Source organism: Salvia splendens, chromosome 5 (genome assembly GCF_004379255.2).
Source record: "Salvia splendens isolate huo1 chromosome 5, SspV2, whole genome shotgun sequence".
Lineage (NCBI taxonomy): Eukaryota > Viridiplantae > Streptophyta > Magnoliopsida > Lamiales > Lamiaceae > Salvia > Salvia splendens.
In genome coordinates, this window is record NC_056036.1 from 9,215,877 (window position 1) to 9,239,467 (window position 23,591).

The 23,591-nt window shown below is 35.9% G+C and overlaps 2 protein-coding genes and 1 pseudogene across 3 annotated transcripts; 2 read left to right on the forward strand and 1 right to left on the reverse strand.

Annotated features, from left to right (window-relative positions):
- Positions 1-2,138: 2,138 nt before the first annotated feature.
- On the reverse strand, positions 2,139-5,437 carry LOC121805237. 2 transcript variants are annotated; one of them, XM_042205038.1, is made up of 9 exons: positions 5,152-5,437; positions 4,888-5,063; positions 4,666-4,779; positions 4,130-4,198; positions 3,976-4,029; positions 3,644-3,787; positions 2,809-2,889; positions 2,609-2,704; positions 2,139-2,536 (listed from the first exon to the last, which is right to left on the reverse strand). In XM_042205038.1, the coding sequence occupies exons 1-8, from the start codon at positions 5,321-5,323 to the stop codon at positions 2,639-2,641; spliced, it is 876 nt and encodes a 291-aa protein (XP_042060972.1). In that variant the 5' UTR covers positions 5,324-5,437; the 3' UTR covers positions 2,139-2,536; positions 2,609-2,638. The 2 variants fall into 2 exon arrangements, with proteins under 2 accessions (XP_042060972.1, XP_042060973.1); XM_042205039.1 differs by having other exon boundaries at positions 2,139-2,550.
- A 6,285-nt stretch (positions 5,438-11,722) lies between these two features.
- Positions 11,723-15,340, forward strand: LOC121803540 (annotated as a pseudogene).
- Positions 15,341-20,911: 5,571 nt separating this feature from the next.
- On the forward strand, positions 20,912-23,305 carry LOC121803755 (NAC domain-containing protein 73-like). The gene is made up of 4 exons (XM_042203368.1): positions 20,912-20,953; positions 21,051-21,232; positions 21,317-21,509; positions 22,791-23,305. The coding sequence occupies exons 2-4, from the start codon at positions 21,119-21,121 to the stop codon at positions 23,303-23,305; spliced, it is 822 nt and encodes a 273-aa protein (XP_042059302.1). The 5' UTR covers positions 20,912-20,953; positions 21,051-21,118.
- The last annotated feature ends 286 nt before the right edge of the window (positions 23,306-23,591 follow it).

Sequence of the window (23,591 nt, forward strand, 5' to 3'; positions counted from 1 at the left end):
TAATTTCGTAAATATTTATATTTTGATATTTACATCTAATTGTGCTTTCAAGTTTCAAAATCAAGTTAAATAACTGTAGTAGCTTGCGACCTATAATTAATCATCAATACATTCCCAAAATAAAAATCATACTACATGTGTTCAATGCGTCTCCATTTCAAGTAGAGACATATATAAGGACACGCATGGTATGTGCTTCTGAATTAATATGTTGGTATATAGGTGAATAGATATTAATGTTTCACAATTTCATTTTAACTCCTATATAATATCTAACGTGATTAATAAAGTAATACTAAGTGGCATAGAATTATACCGCATTTATAAGTTATAACAGACCAAGACAAATCAATCATCAAAGTCTCATATTTCATTCTTTATTCACAACATTAAACAGCACAAAACATCAAATGAAAGACATACATATAATAATTAATACTATTACCGTAAAATTAGACACAAATTATCTGGCATACTTATAAATTAGTACTCCTAGTCAAGGCTAATTATTGACTTCATCATCTTCAAACTCATCTTGAGTCTGATATCCTTCACCATTGAATTCATACGCATTCTCACTATTTCCAAAGAAATTCTTGTTGTAAAATTTATTTTTCGTATCACTCATCCCGCCACCGTAGTAGTTGTTGTTAGGATTGGAGTTGAAGCTGCCCGTGGATTCCGGAAAGGTGACGTAAGCCACCAGATTGTAGTTCCTGGGGAGGCGCTCGGTGGATGGGATGGTGGTGGAAGGAAGCGATTGGGAGGAGTCGCGGGCGTAGTAGAGGAAATCGGCTTTGTTGAAAAATTGGCTGTCTCTTGCATGAATGAGTGAGGATGACTCTGAGAGTGTGATAAGGAGTAGGAAAAGAGAAAATTGAGTGGTGGAGGCCATCTCAAGAGAGGGAATTGATAGTTTAGTGTTTTGAATGTAACTCTTGCTTCATTTATAGGGGGCGATTTCTATGCCTAATCCTTGTTACAATATTTACTAGTACGTATTTACTGAAGTAGATGGATTGGGTTAACTATGCATGGGTTTAGTGGTGTGGGGCATGAAAAAACAATAGTATGTGGAAATACAATGCATGTGCCCATACATATGATATATATATGTTGCATACAACTAACTCTTTACATTGTTATAACATTGTTGGGTCATAAATATAGCTCTTAACTTTTTCTTACCTCACTTCCATCTAGGGTTGGAACGGTACGGGATACCGCGCTGAAATGGTCATACCGCATACCGTACCGTACCGTGCGGTATGACCAAAAACCATACCTTTACCGTACCGCTTTTGTCGGTATACCGCAATTGTGGTATACCGAAAAGTCGGTATACCAAAATTTAGATATCGTTACCGTACCGCTTTTGTCGGTATACCGTACCGTGATTTCGGTATACCGCAATATGCGGTATACCGCGGTATACCGTGATTTCCGGTATATACCGTATTTGCGGTATACCGTGTTATTTGCGGTATATACCGCAAATTTACGGTATATACCGCAATTGCGGTATGATGCGGTATAACGCGATAAACCGCGGTATATACAAAATACATACCTTTAACGTACCTAAAACTGTAAAACTGTCGGTACGGTATGATACCGTACCGAAAAGTACGGTATACCGAAAATTTGGTATTTTCGATATTTTTTCGGTACGGTAACTGCGGTATTTCGACATATTTTGCCAGCCCTACTTCCATCAATATTAAATTTCATCGACTGTGCTTGCCATATGCTCATTACTACGGGTGTCGATGGTCATATTCAATCAGAAACAATTAATTCTGATCATGTGCACATTTTGTAAGTGTGTGTATTCTTTTTATGGTCCAGTCATAGCTAGAGTGGATCATGAATATGCTGTTAATATCTCTAGATTAAGTCGTTCCTGCAAGACCTTATACATAATAAGCTAAAACTAATTAATCCATCAAAGTAAACATCGCATTTTTCAAATACAAGATTTAAAAAAAAAAAAAAGTTCAGGAGCGTTTCCTTTTCTATCAATTTAGTCATGATTCTGTGAAAATTGATTATTTTGTGATCATAAAGTATACCTCTATATCAATACAAATACTCAAATTACTTTATCTTATGAGTGTGGGAATGGAAAAAACACAATCTTAAAAAAGAATGTGGGAAAGAATAAAGCCCAATGGGTTAACTGGTTGAATTAACAATAAGTACTTCAAATAAATTTGCTATAGTCTAAAACGGTTCTCTATGACCAGCAGCAAACACCAAAGCATTTTTTCCCACCTCAAAGAAATGTGACTATGTCAGAAGCAGTCCTACTGAAAGATGTTAGTATTCTGAAACTGCAGACCTTCCAGTCGGTCCAGCCATGAAAACTCAACTTCTGACAGTTGAAGCATTGCACGAACGAAACGCTAATGAAAGCTTTAATATTGGAAATATCCTTAAGATCTTCACAGGAAACGACCAAGGTAGTCCCCAATTCCACAACCAAGATAGTCCCTAATTCCACAGCATTTTCCAGAAATATGTCCCTATCGACTTCCTGGCAGTCGCCAGCTGATATTTTATTGGACAAAAAGGTGACTAGAGATTTTCATATGGATTAGCATATTACCTCTATCCACAAGGCAGTATCTGTTTCCAGCTAGCTAAATTGTGATAGTAGTAACATGCAGGCCATCATTACAGGGAAAGCAACGAGAGATGATGCCTAATTGGCAGATTGAGTTAGCTTTGGGATAAATGGTAGAAACATTTTTGTGGCAAGCTTAGATGGGAGAAAGTTCAATAACATAATTAAGGAAAAGATCGTACCACAAAAAATACAACCTCCGCATGAGCAAGAGATGCAGTTAGTTCATGGCTCTCGATTGCATGTCTTACAAATCCTTGCAACTATAATTCAATAATTGTTAGTTTATAATAGTAACAAATAAGCCAAAGGCCAATGCAACAAGATTTTTCATATTCACAATCTTCTCTAGATAGTCAAGCTCAATTATATTCACTATTGGATTTCAATTAGGCAAACATTATGTGGCAAAATAGTATGAAGAAAAATTTGCTGAATTTTAAATATGCTGCTTGAAGAAAGTAAATAAAATAGCTGCAACAATGCAGCAAGAGCTAATAAATTAGTAGGACATGTAGGTACTTTTTTAAATGAAACTACAATGAACTATTGTTTTATCTTTTGTGAAACAGTTAGCCTATTCAATTAACTCACAGTTAATTACTGAATTTCTTAATAACTTTAACAGAAACGCCCACAAATCAACAATGTTTGAAACCAAGGCAGAACTGGCATAGAAAGTAAGGGGGCCAGGCCAGTGAACTCCTTCATAAGTCATAACCAATAGTTATAAGCAGAGTTTTGACCTGGCTCCAGATCCATTATAAAATAAGTTATGCTAATGGGTCAGATCAAGGTGCTTTACACCAGTTTCAAGTCAGGACTCAGGAGCTGAATAAGTGTAAGGATACCTAGGTCCTAGATCAGAACAAAAGGAAATTTTTCGTGGAAAATATCACCCAATCGCGCACACATACTATGCAACTAAACAGCAGAAAATTACCTACAATTTGACAATATATCATGTTAGTATGAAGCTCACAAATGCAATTGATCAGCAAGGAATAAAGTCAATACCTGATAATGGTAATGCTTCACAGCTGCAAATGTCTGAAAGGATTTAGATTTCAAACTAGCAAACATAGATCCATCTCTCAGGACATAAGGATCCAAGATCCCCATCAGTGATTTGGAAAAATCATTGTAAAGATTTACAAAGAACTACAGAACAAAGAGCATCATTCTCAACTTGCATATTCGGAGAAAGAGGAAAAATCGGGGAATGGAAAAGATTTAGACTCTACAAGCTAAACAGTAAAACTCTTGTCAATAGAACTTGACTAACAGTTCCGTGGAATTGGGAAGAAGTAGATCTCATAGATCAAATCATTAAGGAAACAAAATACTACCTTAACAACTGGGCATCTTTTCCAGAGTTCCTTTCTAATTTTTGATGTCTGCACCTGTAGGACAAATATGAATGTGCAATCAATCCATAAAGTTGTTTTTCATTATGTAATTGTACACACACCTTGCGAGAACAGGGATGAAATTCACAAATACCTCCACCATGTAAAGAGCCTGCTCAAGTTTCTGAATTTGAATCCATTGTTCTGATACAATTTGAGATGTCTGCACACAGAATCACAAATAAGGAGAGTTAAACAATGCTTATGATCTACTGACCAGATCCCTATATCGAATAATTTGCCTCCTATCTATAATAGCATTTGACACCTATGTTGAACTGAAATAGCACATACAATCTCATCTGCTTCCATAGTTGGAGGCGCGAGTTTTAACAATTTTTTTATAAGTAAGAGTGTTCAACGAGAGCCAATTTTCTGTAAAAAGATGTGTTCATTCAGGGAAACCAAGTAGCAATACTAAGAATGCAAATTAGATGATCTTGTCTCATTTGCCAACATTCTAAACACTCTTGAAGGTTTATTAGGCATTTTAGCACTCATTTTTTTGAATTCTTAAAACTCACCTTGCTGCAATAAAATTGGAAAATGGCAGAAATGTCACTTTGAAATAGAGGATTGCTTCTGCTAATAATGGCACCACAAGATTCAAATAAACCATAATGGACCTACCTCTTCAACTTGTGAAGCAACTGCTTTTAACCTTCTTTCAGCATCCAATGCTTTTTGCTCCAAATCGTAGATTTCAAAGTTATTCTTACGAGAGGCTTCCCAGAGAAGTCTGACCTACGTAAATACACCAAATTCATTTGATTTCATTCCCAAAACCATAAATCTAGCAAACTAGTCTACCAGCTGGGATGCAGAACCTATCACCACTAGATTAAACAATACCTCTTCCTCAAGAGCAATGAGCTTCACATTTTTACGCGAGTGATCGTCCTTAAAATTCGACAGCTCGGTTTTTAGACGATCAATCTCTGATGTGAACTCCTCGATTCTCCTCTGGCAATCACCGAGATACTGAGTTCTCGCGTTTAGATCTCCAATTTTTTCCTCGAGTATGGATTCTGCAATTCAGAACTACAGCAGCTCAGTGTCAAATCTTAATTTCAAATGAAGCATGATAAATCGCTCAACTATTGGAATAGAGAATACCTAATAGCGCCAATTTTAACTTCGCCTCTTCCACATCGCACGCAATAAACTTTTGGCTCCCGTGATCGGAACAAGACGGCAGTGATACAGTACTGGCCAGAGAATCGACGGCGTTCGATGCAGTTAGAGAGAGAAAGAAAGAGGCAAGAAGCAGTAATAACGATCTTGCCATCGCAGACTGAGTTGAGCAACTCAAACTGTAGCTCCGCTCGTCAGATTTTGTTCAGCAAGTTTTGGCGAATTGAAGAAGAAATTTGCTCCCATATCCATTCATTATCCTTTTCTATTCTATTTTCCCCTAAAAGCATCCGCAATGGCTGAATTCGACGCGGAATTCCCACGGACGTGGTGGAATTCCATGGCGGACGTCCGCCATTAGGCCACACACGCGCGGATACGGAATTCGGAAGAGGACGTCGCAGGTCCGCGGCCTTCCGCGGAATTCCACGCGAAATTACGTCCTGACGTCCGCCATTGAGTGGACTGTCACGGAATTCCGCACGAAATTCCGGCCTTTGCATTAATTTTTTTTTTGATTTTCTATAAATACATCCCGTTGAAGCTTAGGGCATCAATAACCCCGTCCCCATTTCCGGCCCCAAGTCCCCTTCACGTCATCATTCTTCTACAGTTGCGGCCCAGGCCCCAACTGCTGTAACCCTGGAGGTTGCGGCCCGGGCCTCAACTAATAAATGACACTATTCACAACTCCAACCTATTTTGAACGTAAAATAAAATACGTTGAGCAATTATAACACGAGCAATTCATTTTTAATACAAAAATAATAAATTATAAACTAAAAAATATACAAAAAATTAGAGTAATAAAAAAAATGCAAAAAAAAATAAAAAAATTAAAATTCTGCAATACACGTTGCCCTTCTCCATCTCCTTCTTCCTCTTCCTTCTTCTTCCCCCTCTCCCCCTTCTTCTTCTTCTTAAAAATGCAAAAAATAAAAAAAATTAAAATTGATGAAAAAAACGTCGCCCCTCTCCATCTCCTTCTTCTTCCTCTTCCTCCTTCTTCCCCCTCTCCCCCTTCTTATTCTTCTTCTTAAAAATGCAAAAAAAAAAAAAAATTAAAATCGATGAACAGTAGCGGCCCGTCATCGTGCAACCCCGTCCCGGGCCGGGACGCGGGACGCTCCCCAGGCCGGTCACGCGTCACCGGGACGGGCCTGAGCCGTGCCGCCCTTCCGTGTAATGCATGGGACGGGCCGGGACTCGCGAGATGCGGCCTGGCCCCTTGCGTTACGCATGCTCTTAGACCCCTCCTCAACAGTATGCGCCGTGACTTGGGGTTCGACGCGATGACGGATAGCGACGGAGAGGGTGGCGGCGGCGGTGACAGCGAGAGGGGCGGCGGCGGGGACGGCGAGGGATCCGAGGAGTGATGAGCCGGGTTTTATTTTAAAAATAATGTACTTTTTAAAAATTAATTATGTATTTTTTTAATGAAGTATGCTTTTTTTAAAAATAAAGTGTGTTCGTTTTCTCCGTATTCGCATCGAAATTTTAATTCCGTAAATTCTTTACTTCCGGAAATTGGTTAATTTGTAAAGTTGTGAATTTTTTTTATGTGGGAATTCCGTCGGGAATTCCGCCACTGTGCAAAGGGAATTCCGTATGACGTGGCAGAGTAGTGGGAAGTTCTTATGACGCGGCAGTGGGAATTCCGCCGGGACATCCGCACCACCGCGGATGCCCTAATGTACAATTTTTAAGGGCAATAGAGGTTCAAATTATTTTGGCCATTTTTTCCATAAACTTCAAAAATAGAGGTTAAAATCATTTTGCCCAATTCTATGTTTTTCTAATAAAATTGGTTGGTACTACATTACTCGTCTGAAAACCTACTTGAACTTATTGGAAAATAAAGAATGTTGTTTTTCTACATTAACAACATTAATATATATAAAAAAATAGACTAATAGTCAAAACTGATTCTAAACATATGCTCATTTTATGATTTTGGTCCTATATTTTATCTTTTGATTTTTGGCATCCTTGACATTTCAATTCGGATCATAATTGGTTATACGCTAATAATTCCGTCAATTTTTAAACGGTTTTAACCCGATTTTGACCGATTTTAAAACGGTTTTAACCCAAATGTGACTGTTAAAACCATCAAAATCGGGTTAAAACCGTTTAAAAATTGGCGAAATTGTTAGTGTAGGACTAATTGTGATCCGAGTTGAAATGTCCATGATGCAAAAATTCAAAAGATAAAGTATAAGACCAAAATCATAAAATGAGCATATGTTCAGGACCAGTTTTGGCCATTACTCCATAAAAATACATGAATAGAAATTGAATATTTCTAAGTGATTTAGCTTTTGCACTTTGATATAGGAATTTTTTCTTTGTCCCATAATTCAGGAAGTTTGAAATGTGTTTATGTATTCGGAACTTGCATCAAAGCTAGCTTAATTTCTGATCATTATTTTTGCGTCAAAACGTAAATCGTGATATATATGACACCAAACTCAACAATAACAGTGCGAAAATTTTCCCTTGCCAAAATAAATAAACAATAAAATTAAACTACTATTTAATGTATCAAATGGGATGGTCTAGAGCACACCCTCTTATTATCTTTTAGTACACCATCCATCCCAAAAAATAGACTAGTTTTTTCATTTTAGGTCATCCCCTAAAATTAAACAAAATCTAAGTAAGGAAAATTTTAAACTAATAATAACGTAGACCCACAATCCACTAACATTACATTCACTACATTTTTCTCATTTTTTTTTCTTACTTTACCAATTGTACATTAAAACTGGTGACATATACAACTTTGTCGTTTTTAGGAGACCGATAAAGTATCAATTATTACGACAACAAAAATTATTGTTTAGAATTTAAGCCAAAAATTATTATTTAGAATTTAAACCAAATCGATGGTTTATCCTAAAAAATGTCTGTTATCCGAGTAAAAATTCCATGGTCTATCCATACCATATTGGCATAATGAGTTGGTGTCCCTCACTAATATCTCCTTGACAAATGAAGATTAAAAAGAGCCCACATGCCACCTCAAATGAACACCAATTCAATAAATCTAATTGCACAAAATAGACATGTATTAATCATGGAAAGTGGCATTATATTACTACTATTAAATATGGAAATTATCATCATAAAATAGGCGTACAATATATTTACAATATATGTATATTGACCTATTAATGTAAGTAATTAATATTTTACACATAAAAAAATATATTACATTACTTTTCACGCCAAGAAAAAGAAATCATATTACAACTCTTTGATAGTACTACTATTTTTATGTAACTAAACTTTTCCGTGATCATCAAGCTATTTTATTTAAAATAATAAAATTTTTCAATTTTTTTTCTTATTTTAAAATTTTCTTGAATTATTTTACATCATAATAAGAAATATTGAAAATTATAATTGATTACTTAATATGCTAACAAATTATAAGTTATAGTCACAATTTTTATTTGTGTAAAGTTTTTGTATATATATAAATACAAAACAAGAAAAAAAAGGGTCTTATTCATAAAACCTCAAAATAGTACTACAACTATCAAGGAGTTTTAATATAATTTTTTCTCTTGGCATGAAAAATACTAATGTACAGTATGATTAAATTTTTATGTGTAAATAAATGAGTTTTAATATATTAAATTTTTATGTGTAAAATATTAAGTATGGTCAATATGCATATATATTGCACGCCTATTGATGATAATTTCCATATTTAATAGTAGTAATATAATGCCACTTTCCATGATTAATACATGTCTATTTTTTGTGCAATTAGATTTATTGAATTGGTGTTTATTTGAGGTGGTATGTGGGCTCTTTTTAATTTCCATTTGTCAAGAAGATATTGGTGAGATACCCCAACTCACTATGCCAAGGTATGGAGAGGTCATGGAATTTTTACTCCTATTATCCACCGCTCATTTGAACAAAGTTGTCGGCTACAAATTTTGCCGGATAGATAGAAATAAGTTAATAAAAATTTCACTCCTTTTAGTTACTACTCCTTCCTATTGATCGTGAATAGGAATCCGTTTTTTTTTTCAGTTTAGTCTATCCACGAATAAAATTCATTGTTCATTTTTACTATAAATGATAATAGAGTCTCATATTCAAGTAATTCACATTTCACTAAATTTTTTTTATCAACTTTTCTTAAAACTCGTGTCACAAAAAATGAGATTTCTAACGATAGACGGGGGACTAATAGTATAGCCGCATATACCGATTTTAATAAAGTAAGTAAATAAAAACAAACACAAAAAAAATTGAATTATGGGAACTTGTAAACTGGAAGATTAATGGTTTTGTGAATAACGACACGGCACATTATGGCTGTCTAATACTCCATATTTACTGGTTTTATCATATAAATATGATAAAACTAAAATTGACTGATTACCCGTTAATAGTAATACTGTTGGAATTAATAACAGATGTATTAATCAAACATATTGAGCTCGCAAATTACGTTGGACATGAAAATCACCCTTGACATAGAGTTAATACTATAATCATGCTTTCTAACAAAAAGAAATTGCAATCCAAAATAAATAAATAAAATGAAACTAAAAGATTTGCGATTTAATTAGTTATCACTTGGTCAAAATCAGACAATCTAAATGAAACAGCATGCTATAACTGTGTTGATGGTGAGGAAACTTTGGACAAACTACTTCATTTCAATTTACTATTAATATTATTATTACTACATTTCATTTTAGTTTTCTCCTCTCTTATGAACACTCCCCATGCCATTGTAATGATCTAACACAGCACTTGAGCTCATTTCACACTGCTGTCTCTGCGTCTTTGTAGTATATTTTCAGTTTCAGTATGATAATCTAATTCCCACCGACCACTATTATTGTTTTATCATCCACTTTGTGAACCCTCAAATGAATTTTATGTTTAACTCTATCAAATTTAATGGGATACTATTCAAAATTGAACCCATAATAAGCATTTGAGAGAAGCTTGAACTTGCATTATTTGACAATTCAAGCTTAATGCCATTCAGCTACAATCGATGTCTAATGAATTTCGAGGTACAATGTGGATTGTGGAATAATATTTCTCATTTTTACATTGAGAATTAAGATCCTTGGCCAATGCTAAATCTTCAAGTATTTTTTTGCAACCGGATAAATTCCACTCACACAAAATCTTCAAATTGACTAAATGTCTAAAAGAAGCTACATTTTCTTTACGGTATGAAAAAGACAACGTCGCTTCCAACTTTTTTTTTTAATCCTAGAGTAAAGGCCAAAAATGATCCTAAACATATCGCGATTTTACGATTTTGGTCCTAAACATTACGTTTTGAATTATTGCATCCCAAACATTTGAAATCGGGCCGAAATCAGTCCAAAATGGACGGCGCCGTGATAAATAAACGGTCAACGGCTGTTAAGCCAATTTTGACCCAATTATGTATATTGATTACATTTTTTAATTATTTAGAAAATAAAAATTATTATTCTTAAAAATATACGCGTTTCATCTTCTTCATTCTTCCACTTCATTCTTCTTCTTTTCAGCGATGAACCCTAGTTATTGGAGTGACTCAAGGTCATCAGGTATGAAGCGTTCGTTGTACAAAAGAGGTTCCCGCGAGAGTTGCGGCCGAGCGACCTCCGATGCCGGTACGAGTCTTGCAATTGCAAGAAACTTGCTTCACTCTGAATCGTGAAAAGCCATGGCAAATCTACAAGGGGGAAGCTCTACTTTGTTTGTGAGAGAAAAGATTGCACCTTTTCAAGTGGTGCGAACCAATTGACCCCATCGACGAAGACGGCGGCGGCGACACTTCTTCGCCGTCGCTGGGCGAGGCCGAAAGTGACAGTTTTCGCTTGATTTTGGCATCAATCGATGAAAAAAATCGAGCCATACATAAATTAGATACTGTTGTGAAGTTTTGATTTTGTTTCTTTGTTGAAGTTGAAGTAATGAAGTTTGAGATGATGAAAAATCTAGAATGGTGAACAATCAGCTTAATTGTAGTGCTCGTTGTGAACAATCTGGAGTGGTGGAACAATTTTTGTTTTCTTTGGAATGGTGAGAGCAAGAAGAAGTGGTACAAACTTGGTTGCACACCAAGTGTTTGATAAAACACCCATTCCAAAATTCAAAATAAATTTGCTAAATCTGCTCCAATTATAGTGAGAGACGATTGAGTTTTGGTTTTAGATTGAGAAATGTTAAGTTATGGTATTTTGTTTTGGAATAAATTTTGTGTTTTGTAATTTTTTTAATTATGATTTGAACCTTGTTAAAAATTGGAATAAATAATTTATGATTTGGAATAAATAATTTATGATTTTATTAAAAAATAATTTTTATTATAAAATAATTAAAAATTGCTTAAGTTGGTCAAAATTGTGATTAAAATCACTGACTGTTAAATATTAACGAAATTGTTAACGTAAAATGAGCATATTTTCAGGACCAATTTTAATTTTTCCCTTAAAAATAATAAAAAAAACTTTTCCATATACTATAAAAGCGAACCACAATTTTCAAAACTTTCCCACTCCAAAAGGCAAAAACTAACTTCCCACTCAAAAACCAAACCAAACCCACCGCCACAAAAATGCATCACCTCAACCGCTGCTTCCACCTCCTCATCCTCATTGTTTCTCTCTCCCCCTCCCTCACTCTCTCTCTAAACAAAGAAGTCCTCTACCTCCAAAAGGCGAAGCTCAATTTCGACGATCCAAATGCCGCCCTCTCCAATTGGAACCCCGACGATGAAACCCCATGCAAATGGAACGGCGTCGTCTGCGACTCCTCCTCCTCCGTCGTCTCGCTCGATCTCTCCGCTTCCAGCCTCTCCGGTCCCTTCCCCTCCGTCCTCTGCCGCCTTCATCGCCTCTCCTCCATCTCCTTTAACGACAATTTCATCAATTCCACGCACCCTGACGACGATCTCGTCGACTGCCTCGCGCTCCAGCATCTCGATCTGGCGCAGAACTACCTCACAGGCGCGCTCCCGCGCCGGATCTCCGAGCTAACGAGATTGCGGTATCTCGATTTGAACGGGAACAATTTCTCCGGCGGAATTCCGGCGAGCTACGGAACCTTCCAGAAGCTCGAGGTGCTCGCATTGGTGGAGAATTTGCTGGAAGGGGTAATTCCGTCATTTTTATGTAATGTTACGACGCTGAAGATGTTGAACCTGTCGTACAACCCGTTTTCGCCTGGTCGGATCCCGCCGGAGATTGGGAATCTGACTAATTTGGAGGTGCAGTGGCTGACGCAGACGAGTTTAACCGGCGAGATACCTGACTCGGTGGGTCGGCTCGGTAGGCTTGTTGATTTGGATTACAACGAGTTGTCCGGTTCGATCCCGCCTTCGCTGACTCAGTTGAGGGCTCTCGTTCAGCTCGAGCTGTATAACAACTCGTTGAGCGGAAAGTTGCCAAGCGGCGGGTGGTCGAATATGACGGGGCTGCGGCGGCTCGACGCGTCGACGAATGAATTGACTGGGAGAATTCCGGTGGAGCTGTGCGAATTGCCGCTCGAGTCATTGAATCTGTATGAGAACAATTTGCACGGCGGATTGCCGGACGTGATTGCTGAGTCTCCGAATTTGTATGAATTGAAGCTTTTTCGCAACCGGCTGTCAGGGGAGTTGCCTTCCGATCTCGGTAGAAACTCGGCATTGTGGTGGATTGATGTTTCGACTAACAATTTTTCACCTCGGATTCCGGAGAGTTTGTGTTCCAACGGCGCTCTCGAAGAGCTGTTGCTGATTGAGAACTCGTTTTCCGGCGAAATTCCGGCAAGTCTCGGCGAGTGCCGGAGCTTGCTCCGTGTGAGGTTAGGGCACAATAATTTATCCGGCGAGGTACCGGCCGGATTTTGGGGGCTTCCTCACGTGTCATTGCTTGAGCTGATCGGGAACTCGTTTTCCGGCGGAATTGCGAAAACTATTGCAGGTGCGTCGAATTTATCTCAGTTGATTTTGTCAGAGAACAAGTTTTCAGGCAACCTGCCGGAGGAGATAGGATTTCTGGAAAACCTATTGGAGATTTCCGGCAACGACAACGAGTTCTCCGGTACGTTGCCTGTCAGCGTGGTGAATCTCAGGCAATTAGTGAAGCTCGATCTTCACAACAATGCGTTTTCCGGTGGATTTCCTATCGGCATTGATTCCTGGAAGAAGCTAAATGAGCTGAATTTAGCAGACAATCAATTTTATGGTGAAATCCCCGGCAAAATTGGGGAATTATCCGTTCTAAACTGTCTGGATTTATCGAGAAACAGATTTTCCGGCAAAATCCCTGTTTCATTGCAGAATCTGAAGCTGAATCGTTTCAATTTCTCGTATAATAATCTCAGTGGCCACATTCCTTCAGATTACGCCAAAGCCATGTACAAAGACAGCTTTATAGGAAATCCGGGTTTGTGCGGAGAAATCCAAGGATTATGCAACAGCTAAGATAAAAAAAACAAGGGCTACATTTGGTTTATCAAAACACTTTTTGTTCTAGTTGGAATTCTTCTCATATTTGGCATAGTTTGGTTCTATATCAAATACAAGAAATTCAACAATGTCAAGACAAATCTCGAAAGTTCAAAATGGACGTTGATGTCTTTCCACAAGCTGGGATTCAGCGAGAGTGAGATATTGGAAGCTCTGGATGAAGACAACGTGATCGGGACAGGAGCGTCGGGGAAGGTCTACAAGGTGGTGCTGAGCAACGGCGAGGCCGTGGCAGTGAAGCGGCTGTGGGGACAGTCGAAGGCCGGCGACGACATCGAGAGAGGGAGCATTAGGGATGATGGTTTTGATGCAGAGGTTGAGACTTTGGGGAAGATCAGGCATAAGAATATAGTGAAATTATGGTGTTGTTGCACTACAAGAGATAGTAAACTCTTGGTTTATGAGTACATGTCTAATGGAAGTTTAGGTGATTTGTTGCACAGCACAAAGAGTACGTTGTTAGATTAGCCGATCAGGTTTAAGATCGCCGTGGATGCCGCCGAGGGGTTGTCATACTTGCACCATGACTGCGCTCCTCCGATCGTCCACCGTGACGTGAAGTCGAACAACATATTGCTCGACTCCGAGTACGGAGCTAGGGTTGCTGGTTTCGGCCTGGCCAAGGTGGTGGATGATGCTAGTGGCAAGGGCACCAAGTCGATGTCTGTCATCGCCGGCTCGTGTGGCTACATCGCCCCTGGTTAGTCCGTTCATATCCAATGCCATATTCGTAACTTCACTTTTTCCCATATGAAATAAATGTGAAACATTTTATATGAGTTGTGTAATTACTTACCCTTTTAGTATGTGTAAGTTCAGTTTTAGGTGCCATGGGAGTCGTACATAAATCATACTACTACTAATAACCTTTTATGATAGTTGTTAAAAGTAAACTAGCATGGAATATGTACAAAACAGGGCATATGCAATGTAGCAATACTAATTTTGTTATTGGATTCTATCTCAACAATTCACTACTAGTAGTAATTACTATATTTACACTATCATGACTGTCATCAATAACTAACTAAATCACCAACTTCCACTTCAGAGTACGCTTACACGCTTCGAGTGAATGAGAAGAGCGACGTCTACAGCTTTGGCGTAGTGATTCTTGAATTGGTGACCGGGAGACTCCCTGTGGATCCCGAGTTTGGTGAGAAGGATCTGGTGAATTGGGTGTGTTGGACGCTAGATCAGAAGGGCGTTCTCAGTGTGCTCGACCCAAAACTCAACTCTGGCTACACAGATGACATCTGCAGACTGCTCAACTTGGGGCTGCTCTGCACGAGCCTGCTCCCAACAAAACGGCCCTCCATGAGGCACGTGGTGCAGATGATGCAGGAGATCGGGTGTATGAGCCTCCACAAGAACGTAGTTAAACAAGGGAACTGACGCCCTATTCCTGAGGAGATGGCTCGAATCATGGCAATGGGACATGATGGATTGGGATTAGATTTGATTGCTATATACATCTTGCAACTATTATTTTCGAGCCAAGAGATCATACTAGTTGTGAGTGAATTCTTTGCCACTTAAAATTCACTGTTAATTGGCAGTGACAGTGAGAGCTATACCAAACCAAGGTGAAATTATATTTCATCCATTTGTTTTCAGTTGTTGAGAATGATGAATTGATGCCCTTCAATGATGATATATTAATAGTATTGTACTTGTATAGTATAAATTGTTAAGGGTGATGGTGATGGAGAGTTTTGAACCACCAGTTGGTATTCATTGATATTTAAATACTATATTAATGAAAGAATGAAAAATGGATTTTTTAAGGGTTACTTATTATCGATAATGCAGATTAAGTGAGATTTGAAGGCTAAAAAAGAAGAATGCAAAGACTTATGGAGAATCCTTTTGGTTGCTATGAAAAATGAATGAGATCGATAACTGTATGAGGATTCTTTGATAACTCCAATTATGCATCTTACTGCTGAAATCACAATAAAACTACTTTAGTGAGTCTTGTTTACAAAATTATTTGTAATTTTAATTACTCCTACTAACTTTAGATCTGTTGCAAATCAGATTCAGTTTTAAAATCGTTTAAAAAGATTTCAATCTTTGATCTCTTCTAATTGTTGCAAAATTTTTAAGCTGATATTCATTCAGACATTATTACTCATATACTAATAATATTGAAACACAAAGTTGACTGAAGGCATTTGAGTCTTCTAACATCTCATGACTGAGTAAATGAGTTTGCCTTCTGTGTTGTCAACAACATCTCATGGCTGAGGAGATGAGTTTTGGCATCGGATGAATGTATATACATTTCAGCGCAAAACTAATGCACACAATTAGAATAAATAAATTTACTTCAAATTCAAACATTGGAGTGTTTTAAAAGTATAAATCCAAAATTTGAGATTTTAAATGTAATGATTTCTTATAGATTATGAATTATGGACTGATGTAAACGATTCGAGAATTTAATTTTGGAGGGCCCGTGTTCTTAAAGAAGACCCGGCCCGTAGGGGACTAATTACCCGACAATATACAAGTCAAAGCACAGAGTAGTGGGCCTGAAATGTAATTAAGCCCACTAAATACCTGCATTCGGTCTGGCCCACATTTTCTTGTCTGTCTACTTTGAGGGGCCCAACCTCTCGGACTTAAATGTAGTACAGCTTTGACTAAATAACAAATAGTGTTATATTTTACAAATTGCATATTAAAACCGATGCTACCCTTACTTTATTGACGGAAAGAATATTACTTAGCGTTTAAAACAAAAAGTCATCAATGATTAGTTTGTTTTTTATTTCTTTCCCATTTAACTTTTGTTTTTGGAAGTAAGACAAAATGTTAAGCTTATCTTGATTACAACTAAGATCGCCGCTTGTGCAGAAATGAGTTATGCATAAACCATAGAATTAAAAATATAACCATATCTCGAAACACAATTACAAATTAATGAAATGATATTCATTGGATTTATTGATCTAATCATGTTTTGTGGCAATATTTTACTATAAAAAAATAGGAGTATGATAGTAATATAGTAACATACATAACTAGATAAGGTGTAGTACTTGGTAATTAAACAAAATTAAATGTGTACAGACTGCAATTGAAACATCAAAATTGGGTAGAATTAAAGGTTATTCGAATGTAGACAAGCGAATTAATTGAAGAATGTAATTAAGTAGGGCAAAGAAAAATATAGGAAATGAAAGAGAAAGATACTTTGGTTTGGAGAAGAAGTGTACGCCAAGAAACAACTAAATACAAGTCATGTTTGGTATAATCGACCTGTTTGTTACTTTCACATTAGTTGGTATGTACGTATAATTTCACATTTTATCTACACATGGAAATTGGAATGGAACAAACTTTTGTGTTACTCCACCTTCACATTGCCCTCTTTATCTCTCTCAAACTTCTTAGGTAAAAGAGTTGAAACGTCCTTCATTTAAGCATCGGTGTTGCCTCATATCCACTCTACCTCCTTCTCATTTTATTACTCATTTTACGAAATAAATATAAGTGGAAGACATATTAATTAGTTCATAACTAGATTTATAAATTCTACTTACTGCAGCAGCCTGTGATTAAATTTATTACTATTAGGGGTCGTTTGATAGCCTCCAGAGCCAAGAAATAGATTAGTATCTAGTTATTTTCGTTCATTTGATATCCTTGTTGGGCCACCATATCAGCCCGTTTTTGTACTCTGGCCCGCATAGGCCCGCAGATTGAGCCACAAATGCACAGATTATTATCTTGGGCTGCCATTGGTACACTTGTGTATTATTTTGTATTTTGGTGGACTAAATTCCATCTATTTTGTACTAATGTATTTTCTGATCGGATTTGTAATTGCTAGACTATATTATTTTGTATTTTGTTTGACTATGTTCCATCTATTTTGTACTACTATATTTTCTGTTTTTTCATACTGTTTCTTGTAAGAGCGATGCTAAATGTTAAATTATTGTGATACAATTAATGAGTTTAATTGATCTTTTATCCTAGTTTAAAATTGGGATTTAAAATTTGAATAGTGTGATTTTATTAAATATTCTATTCAATTACTAATTGAGAATGATTTATACTACTTGATTCAATTGGATATGTAGTTTGATATTCTATTCAATTAAACCAAACCAATCAAATCAAATTTTATTTAACTGAGTAATTGCCTTTTAAATTTATCTTGTACTCAATTCAATAACTCAATCGATACTTGATTAATACGGTATGCTATAACTAATGACTTTACTGATCTTTGATCTTAGATACTTTTACTGAAGGTATGTACATAAAATGATAGTCTTGACGGGTAGAATGATAGTTTTGACGGATAGAATGATACTCTGAGTTGATACAATGATACTTTTACTGATTTGTAGGTATGTCCATAAAAATGATTAATTAACTAACCCATCTTCAACCAAAATAATATTCCCTCTCCATCAACGTTCTATAAGTTCTTCACTAATTCCTAACGCAATATCATCCAATTCCCCTCTTTCGAAACACTTCCCTTCCCTGACTCATGCTTCATTGGCAACGAGTGATTCATGAGGTTCGACTGCTGTCCATATCCGACACCTCCATTGATCCCTCCATATGGACCCGAGGAATTGAAATGAGACGACCCCAAGGGAAACAACGAGAGAACACGACCTTTAGATGGTATGTCGAAAAATTGAACTACTAAAACAGAGGCAAGCACTAGAGTTACTATCCATACAACTCTACTAGACTCTAGGTGCCATTTACGACTAGCCGAGCCCATAACTCGAGATCGCGATGCGAAACTGGTCACGATCAACAATCTGCAACGCGACTAGTGAAGTTCATACGAGCAATATAGCTGTATCTACATGTACATTGAGAGGAAAATAGGCGTCAAAATCCTATACAACGCAAATACAATCATCCAAACAACAAATATTAACAACAATGCAACAAAATAGATCAAATATAGGTCAACAAAATTCAATCTTGTTGAGATAATATTCCCTCTCCATAAAAAAAATTGCGGGGTAAATACGTCATTTCGCTCATGATAAAATTTGCGTATACAAATTTCCCTCATTTAATTTCTGAATTTCGCTCATTTTATCATTTTATCAGTCAAAACTATTATTCTATGAAATAAACCCATCATTTTATCACAAAGCAGTAAACGTATCATTTTATCAATCAGAGTATCATTTTTATAAGCTAACTGTCATTTTATCCGCTTAGATTATCATTTTATAATGTAAAAGTATCATTTTATTAAACAAAAATGTCATTTTATACACCAAAAATACCTATCATTCTATCGGCCGAAAGTATCATTCTATCGGCTGAAAGTATCATTCTATCGGGCAAAAGTATCATTTTATCTGTTTTATGTCATTTTGTCAAGTTAAAGTATCATTTTATCAGCTTATATGCAATTTCTCCAACTAAACTATCATTTTTATAAGCTTACTGTCATTTTATCCGCTTAGATTATCATTTTATAAGGTAAAAGTATCATTTTATTAAAAAAATGTCATTTTATACACCAAAAATACCTATAATTCTATCGGCTGAAAGTATCATTCTATCGGCTGAAAGTATCATTCTATAGGCTGAAAGTATCATTCTATAGGGCAAAAGTATCATTTTATCGGTTTTATGTCATTTTGTCACGTTAAAGTATCATTTTTCAGCTTATATGCAATTTCTCCAGCTAAACTATCATTTTTATAAGCTAACTGTCATTTTATCCGCTTAGATTATCATTTTATAAGGTAAAAGTATCATTTTATTAAACAAAAATGTCATTTTATACACCAAAAATACCTATCATTCTATCAGCTGAAAGTATCATTGTATCGTCTGAAAGTATCATTCTATACGGCAAAACTATCATTTTATCAGTTTTATGTCATTTTGTCACGTTAAAGAATAATTTTGTCAACTTATATGCAATTTCTCCAGCTAAACTATCATTTTTATAAGTTTACTGTTATTTTATCCGCTTACATTATCATTTTATAAGGTAAAAATATCATTTTATTAAACAAAAATGTCATTTTATACACAAATAATAGATAGCATTCTACCCGGCAAAACTATCATTCTATAGGCTGAAAGTATCATTCTATCGGGCAAAGGTATCATTTTATCAGTTTTATGTCATTTTGTCACGTTAAAGTATCATTTTATCAGCTTATATGCAATTTCTCCAGCTAAACTATCATTTTTATAAGCTAACTGTCATTTTATCCGCTTAGATTATAATTTTATAAGGTAAAAGTATCATTTTATTAAACAAATATGTCATTTTATACATCAAAAATACCGATCATTCTATCGGCTGAAAGTATCATTCTACCCGGCAAAACTATCATTCTATAGACTGGAAGTATCATTCTATCGGGAAAAGGTATCATTTTATCAGTTTTATGTCATTTTGTCACGTTAAAGTATCATTTTATCAGCTTATATGCAATTTCTCCAGCTAAACTATCATTTTTATAAGCTAAATGTCATTTTATCCGCTTAGATTATCATTTTATAAGGTAAAAGTATCATTTTATTAAACAAAAATGTCATTTTATACAACAAAAATACCTATCATTCTATCGGCTGAAAGTATCATTCTATCGGCTGAAAGTATCATTCTATCGGGCAAAAGTATCATTTTATCAGTTTTATGTCATTTTGTCACGTTAAAGTATCATTTTAGTCTCATACTACTAAAATCTAAATTATGTATTATGTCTTGATAGTGTTCTAAATTATTCGAGTTAAAAACATGTTTCTTGTATCAATAAATTTATGAGCTTTCAATAATAACTTCTATTTTTAAGTGTTAATTCATTTTTAAAAAACAAATGATAATTAACTTTTATAGATGAACTAAAAATTTATAAAATGACTACTAATTTTTGGATTTAAGAATGACTCCATTATTTTGAAGATTAACTTTATGGGTACCGAGAATCTATATTCAATATGTATCAAACAATGACAAAAGAATAAGTAGGCAATATATCTTGCCTATCAAACGGCTATTAGTGATAACAAATATCGGCCCACGGGCCCTCCATTCCTTGATTACTAACTGGGCCCTTTTTATCCTCCATGGGCTATCAAACAAGTCCTTAGTAAAAGTTTTAACTATATCAACTATTACTCCAACTATACTAGAAAAAACCAAACTTGACGTCCAAGCAATCGACCTAATTGTTTTTTCTACTAAATATTCATTCTGTTTCCTATCTCTCTCCCTCCATTTATGCTGACTTGAAAACAGTTGGTTTGCATGATTCCTTCTGCAGCAGCAAAACTGTACAACATGTTTCATAACAAAAGTCTTGAAATTTTCTCTTCTTAATTACTACTTCTTACTACTAACTGGGAGTATCTTTTTCTTGTTTCTTGATAGTGAGAGGAGATCGAGGAAAGAAATTAAAGCCCGATTTTGGATGGGCGGAAGAGCTGCAGAGAAGAGAAATGACATGGTCTATTAGTGATGAAGAAAACAACATAGCCACTTCAACAACTCATCAATTTCGGACACTAATCTGCCCTTCATGCGCCCATACCATTAAGCTACAAGACTATAAGGTTTTTTGTTATTTTATACTACTACTATGTATACCAATTCTTCAATTGCTAGCTAACTACATTGGATTTATTTATATATTTTAGAGTATTGGGATTCAAGACTTGCCTGGGCTGCCAGCTGGGGTGAAGTTTGACCCATCTGATCAAGAAATTCTACAACATTTGGAGGGAAAAGTGATGTATGATACGAGGAAGATGCACCCATTCATCGATGAATTTATTCCATCTATCCTTGGCGAAAATGGGATTTGTTATACTCATCCAGAGAAGCTACCAGGTATAGTAGTACTATTTATATTATTGAAATCTTTATTGAATTGAATCAATTAATCCTATTTTGTTGTCACATCTAGGGGTGGGTCGATACGAGATATCGTATCGAAAATATCGATATGAAAGAATTTCATATCGTTATCGTATCGAAAGTTTCGATATATCGAATTTCGATATGAATAATATCAATATCGTTATCATATCGATATTTCGATATATCGTATCGAATACCTGTATATCGAAAATTATAATTTCAAAACTTAAAATTCACACAAAAATTAATAAAACTTCAACACAATAAAATTAATAGTGTTCTTATCTCCATAATCAAAATACAACACAACCAAGTACAATTAAATGGATTTATATGTATTTATAATTTTAAATTTTAATATGTATTGAATTTCAATATGTTTCGATATATACGATATATATCGTATATTCGATATAAAGCGATATATCGAAAATATCGATATATATCGTATATTCGATATAAAGTGATATATCACGATATAAGGAAATTCATATCGTTATCGTATCGAAAACTTACGATACGGTATCGTATCGTATCGAAAATTACGATATATCGAAAATTCGATAATTTTTCGATATTTTTCAATACGATACGAGCGATATATCATTTTTTCGATATTTTTCCCCAGCCCTAGTCACATCCTCTATATTCACACCACAGTGAAACAAATAAATCCATTTCTATCTCTTATTTCTTTTCAAACATGTTTTCATTTCATTAATACGTGTTTTTATTTTTTTATAAAAATATAAAATCATTGCGCAAGTCGATAAATTAGGGTTGATCTATGCAAGACACTTACTCTAATTTGCTATTTTTAATGACTTTTGAAACATTACAATTATATAGCATCCTCAATTTTTCAAGAGACAAATTTTATAGCATGTCATTGATCACTAATCGATGTTTTAGCCAAACATGTCAAATAAACGTCGAATAAACAACAACATTGTAGTTGCAACAGATACACTAAATATGGCATTATAATTGCAAGATTTTTAAAAATCGTGTAAACGTTACCAATTTACACAATCCCGCTGTTATTTCTCCAACTAACAAATCAATCAAATACCAATGAACAAAAATGTCGATCCACTATAACTTGCTTCTAATTAGTATTACTAGCGGAAATGTGACATTTAGTAGCGGATTTGTCCGACGAATTTTTTGTAGTGTTATATTTCGGCAACTCTTGTAAATAAAAATCAATTATAGCTCTCTGAAAACTAATTTTCCCCCTGTTGATCGAAGGAGTAACCAAAGACGGCCAAGTCCGCCACTTCTTCCACCGCCCCTCAAAGGCGTACACAACGGGGACCCGGAAGCGGCGGAAGGTGCACAACGCCGACCCCGACTCATCCTTCGGCGGCGGCGAAACAAGGTGGCACAAGACCGGAAAAACCCGGGCCATCTCCCCCGCCGGAAACATCAAAGGCTACAAGAAGATCCTGGTTCTGTACACAAACTACGGGCGGCAGTTGAAGCCGGAGAAGACGAATTGGGTGATGCATCAGTACCACTTCGGTGAGAGCGAGGAGGAGAGAGATGGTGAGTTCGTCCTCTCTAAGGTATTTTATCAAACACAGCCGAGGCAATGCGGCTCCTCCGCCAAGGAAGACGCCGTCAAATCGGCCTCCGATTATTACATTTCATACCAAAATGTTAACAGAGGCGGCTCAACTCCGGTGATTCCGACTTTGGTTATGAATGGTGAGAGATCGACGTCGTTGATTCGGTTGCCTTCGGGTGGAAGCAAAGGGGATTGAAGTAAAGATAAAGAGGATTTGTGTTTTACATTTCTTGATTAGGTTAATTAGGGTTTTATCACTTTTGGGTTAATAAGTTAAGATTCATGCAATCAAAATGGCGTAAGGTGATGTGTGAATAGCAGTTTTTGAACTTTAAATAGTTTTTGAGATTATTGATTTGATCATTTATTTTATTAGTTTAATTAATGTTGCATGGATCGATTCGTATACGTACTAAGGTAGGAAAATGAGGTGTTGTATAATTTCAGTGGGATAATTTAAATAAATTTGTGAATTATTTCGT

What these genes read in the sequence shown, in the direction of transcription:
- LOC121803755 (XM_042203368.1), top strand. Translation starts at nt 21,119, where the DNA reads ATGACATGGTCTATTAGTGATGAAGAAAACAACATAGCCACTTCAACA. An exon ending in TTAAGCTACAAGACTATAAG is followed by an intron (nt 21,233 to 21,316) that starts GTTTTTTGTTAT and finishes TATATATTTTAG; the next exon opens with AGTATTGGGATTCAAGACTT. An exon ending in TCATCCAGAGAAGCTACCAG is followed by an intron (nt 21,510 to 22,790) that starts GTATAGTAGTAC and finishes TGTTGATCGAAG; the next exon opens with GAGTAACCAAAGACGGCCAA.
- LOC121805237 (XM_042205038.1), bottom strand. Translation starts at nt 5,323, where the DNA reads ATGGCAAGATCGTTATTACTGCTTCTTGCCTCTTTCTTTCTCTCTCTA. An exon ending in GTTAAAATTGGCGCTATTAG is followed by an intron (nt 5,064 to 5,151) that starts GTATTCTCTATT and finishes TCTGAATTGCAG; the next exon opens with AATCCATACTCGAGGAAAAA. An exon ending in AGGCTCTTTACATGGTGGAG is followed by an intron (nt 4,030 to 4,129) that starts GTATTTGTGAAT and finishes TTTGTCCTACAG; the next exon opens with GTGCAGACATCAAAAATTAG.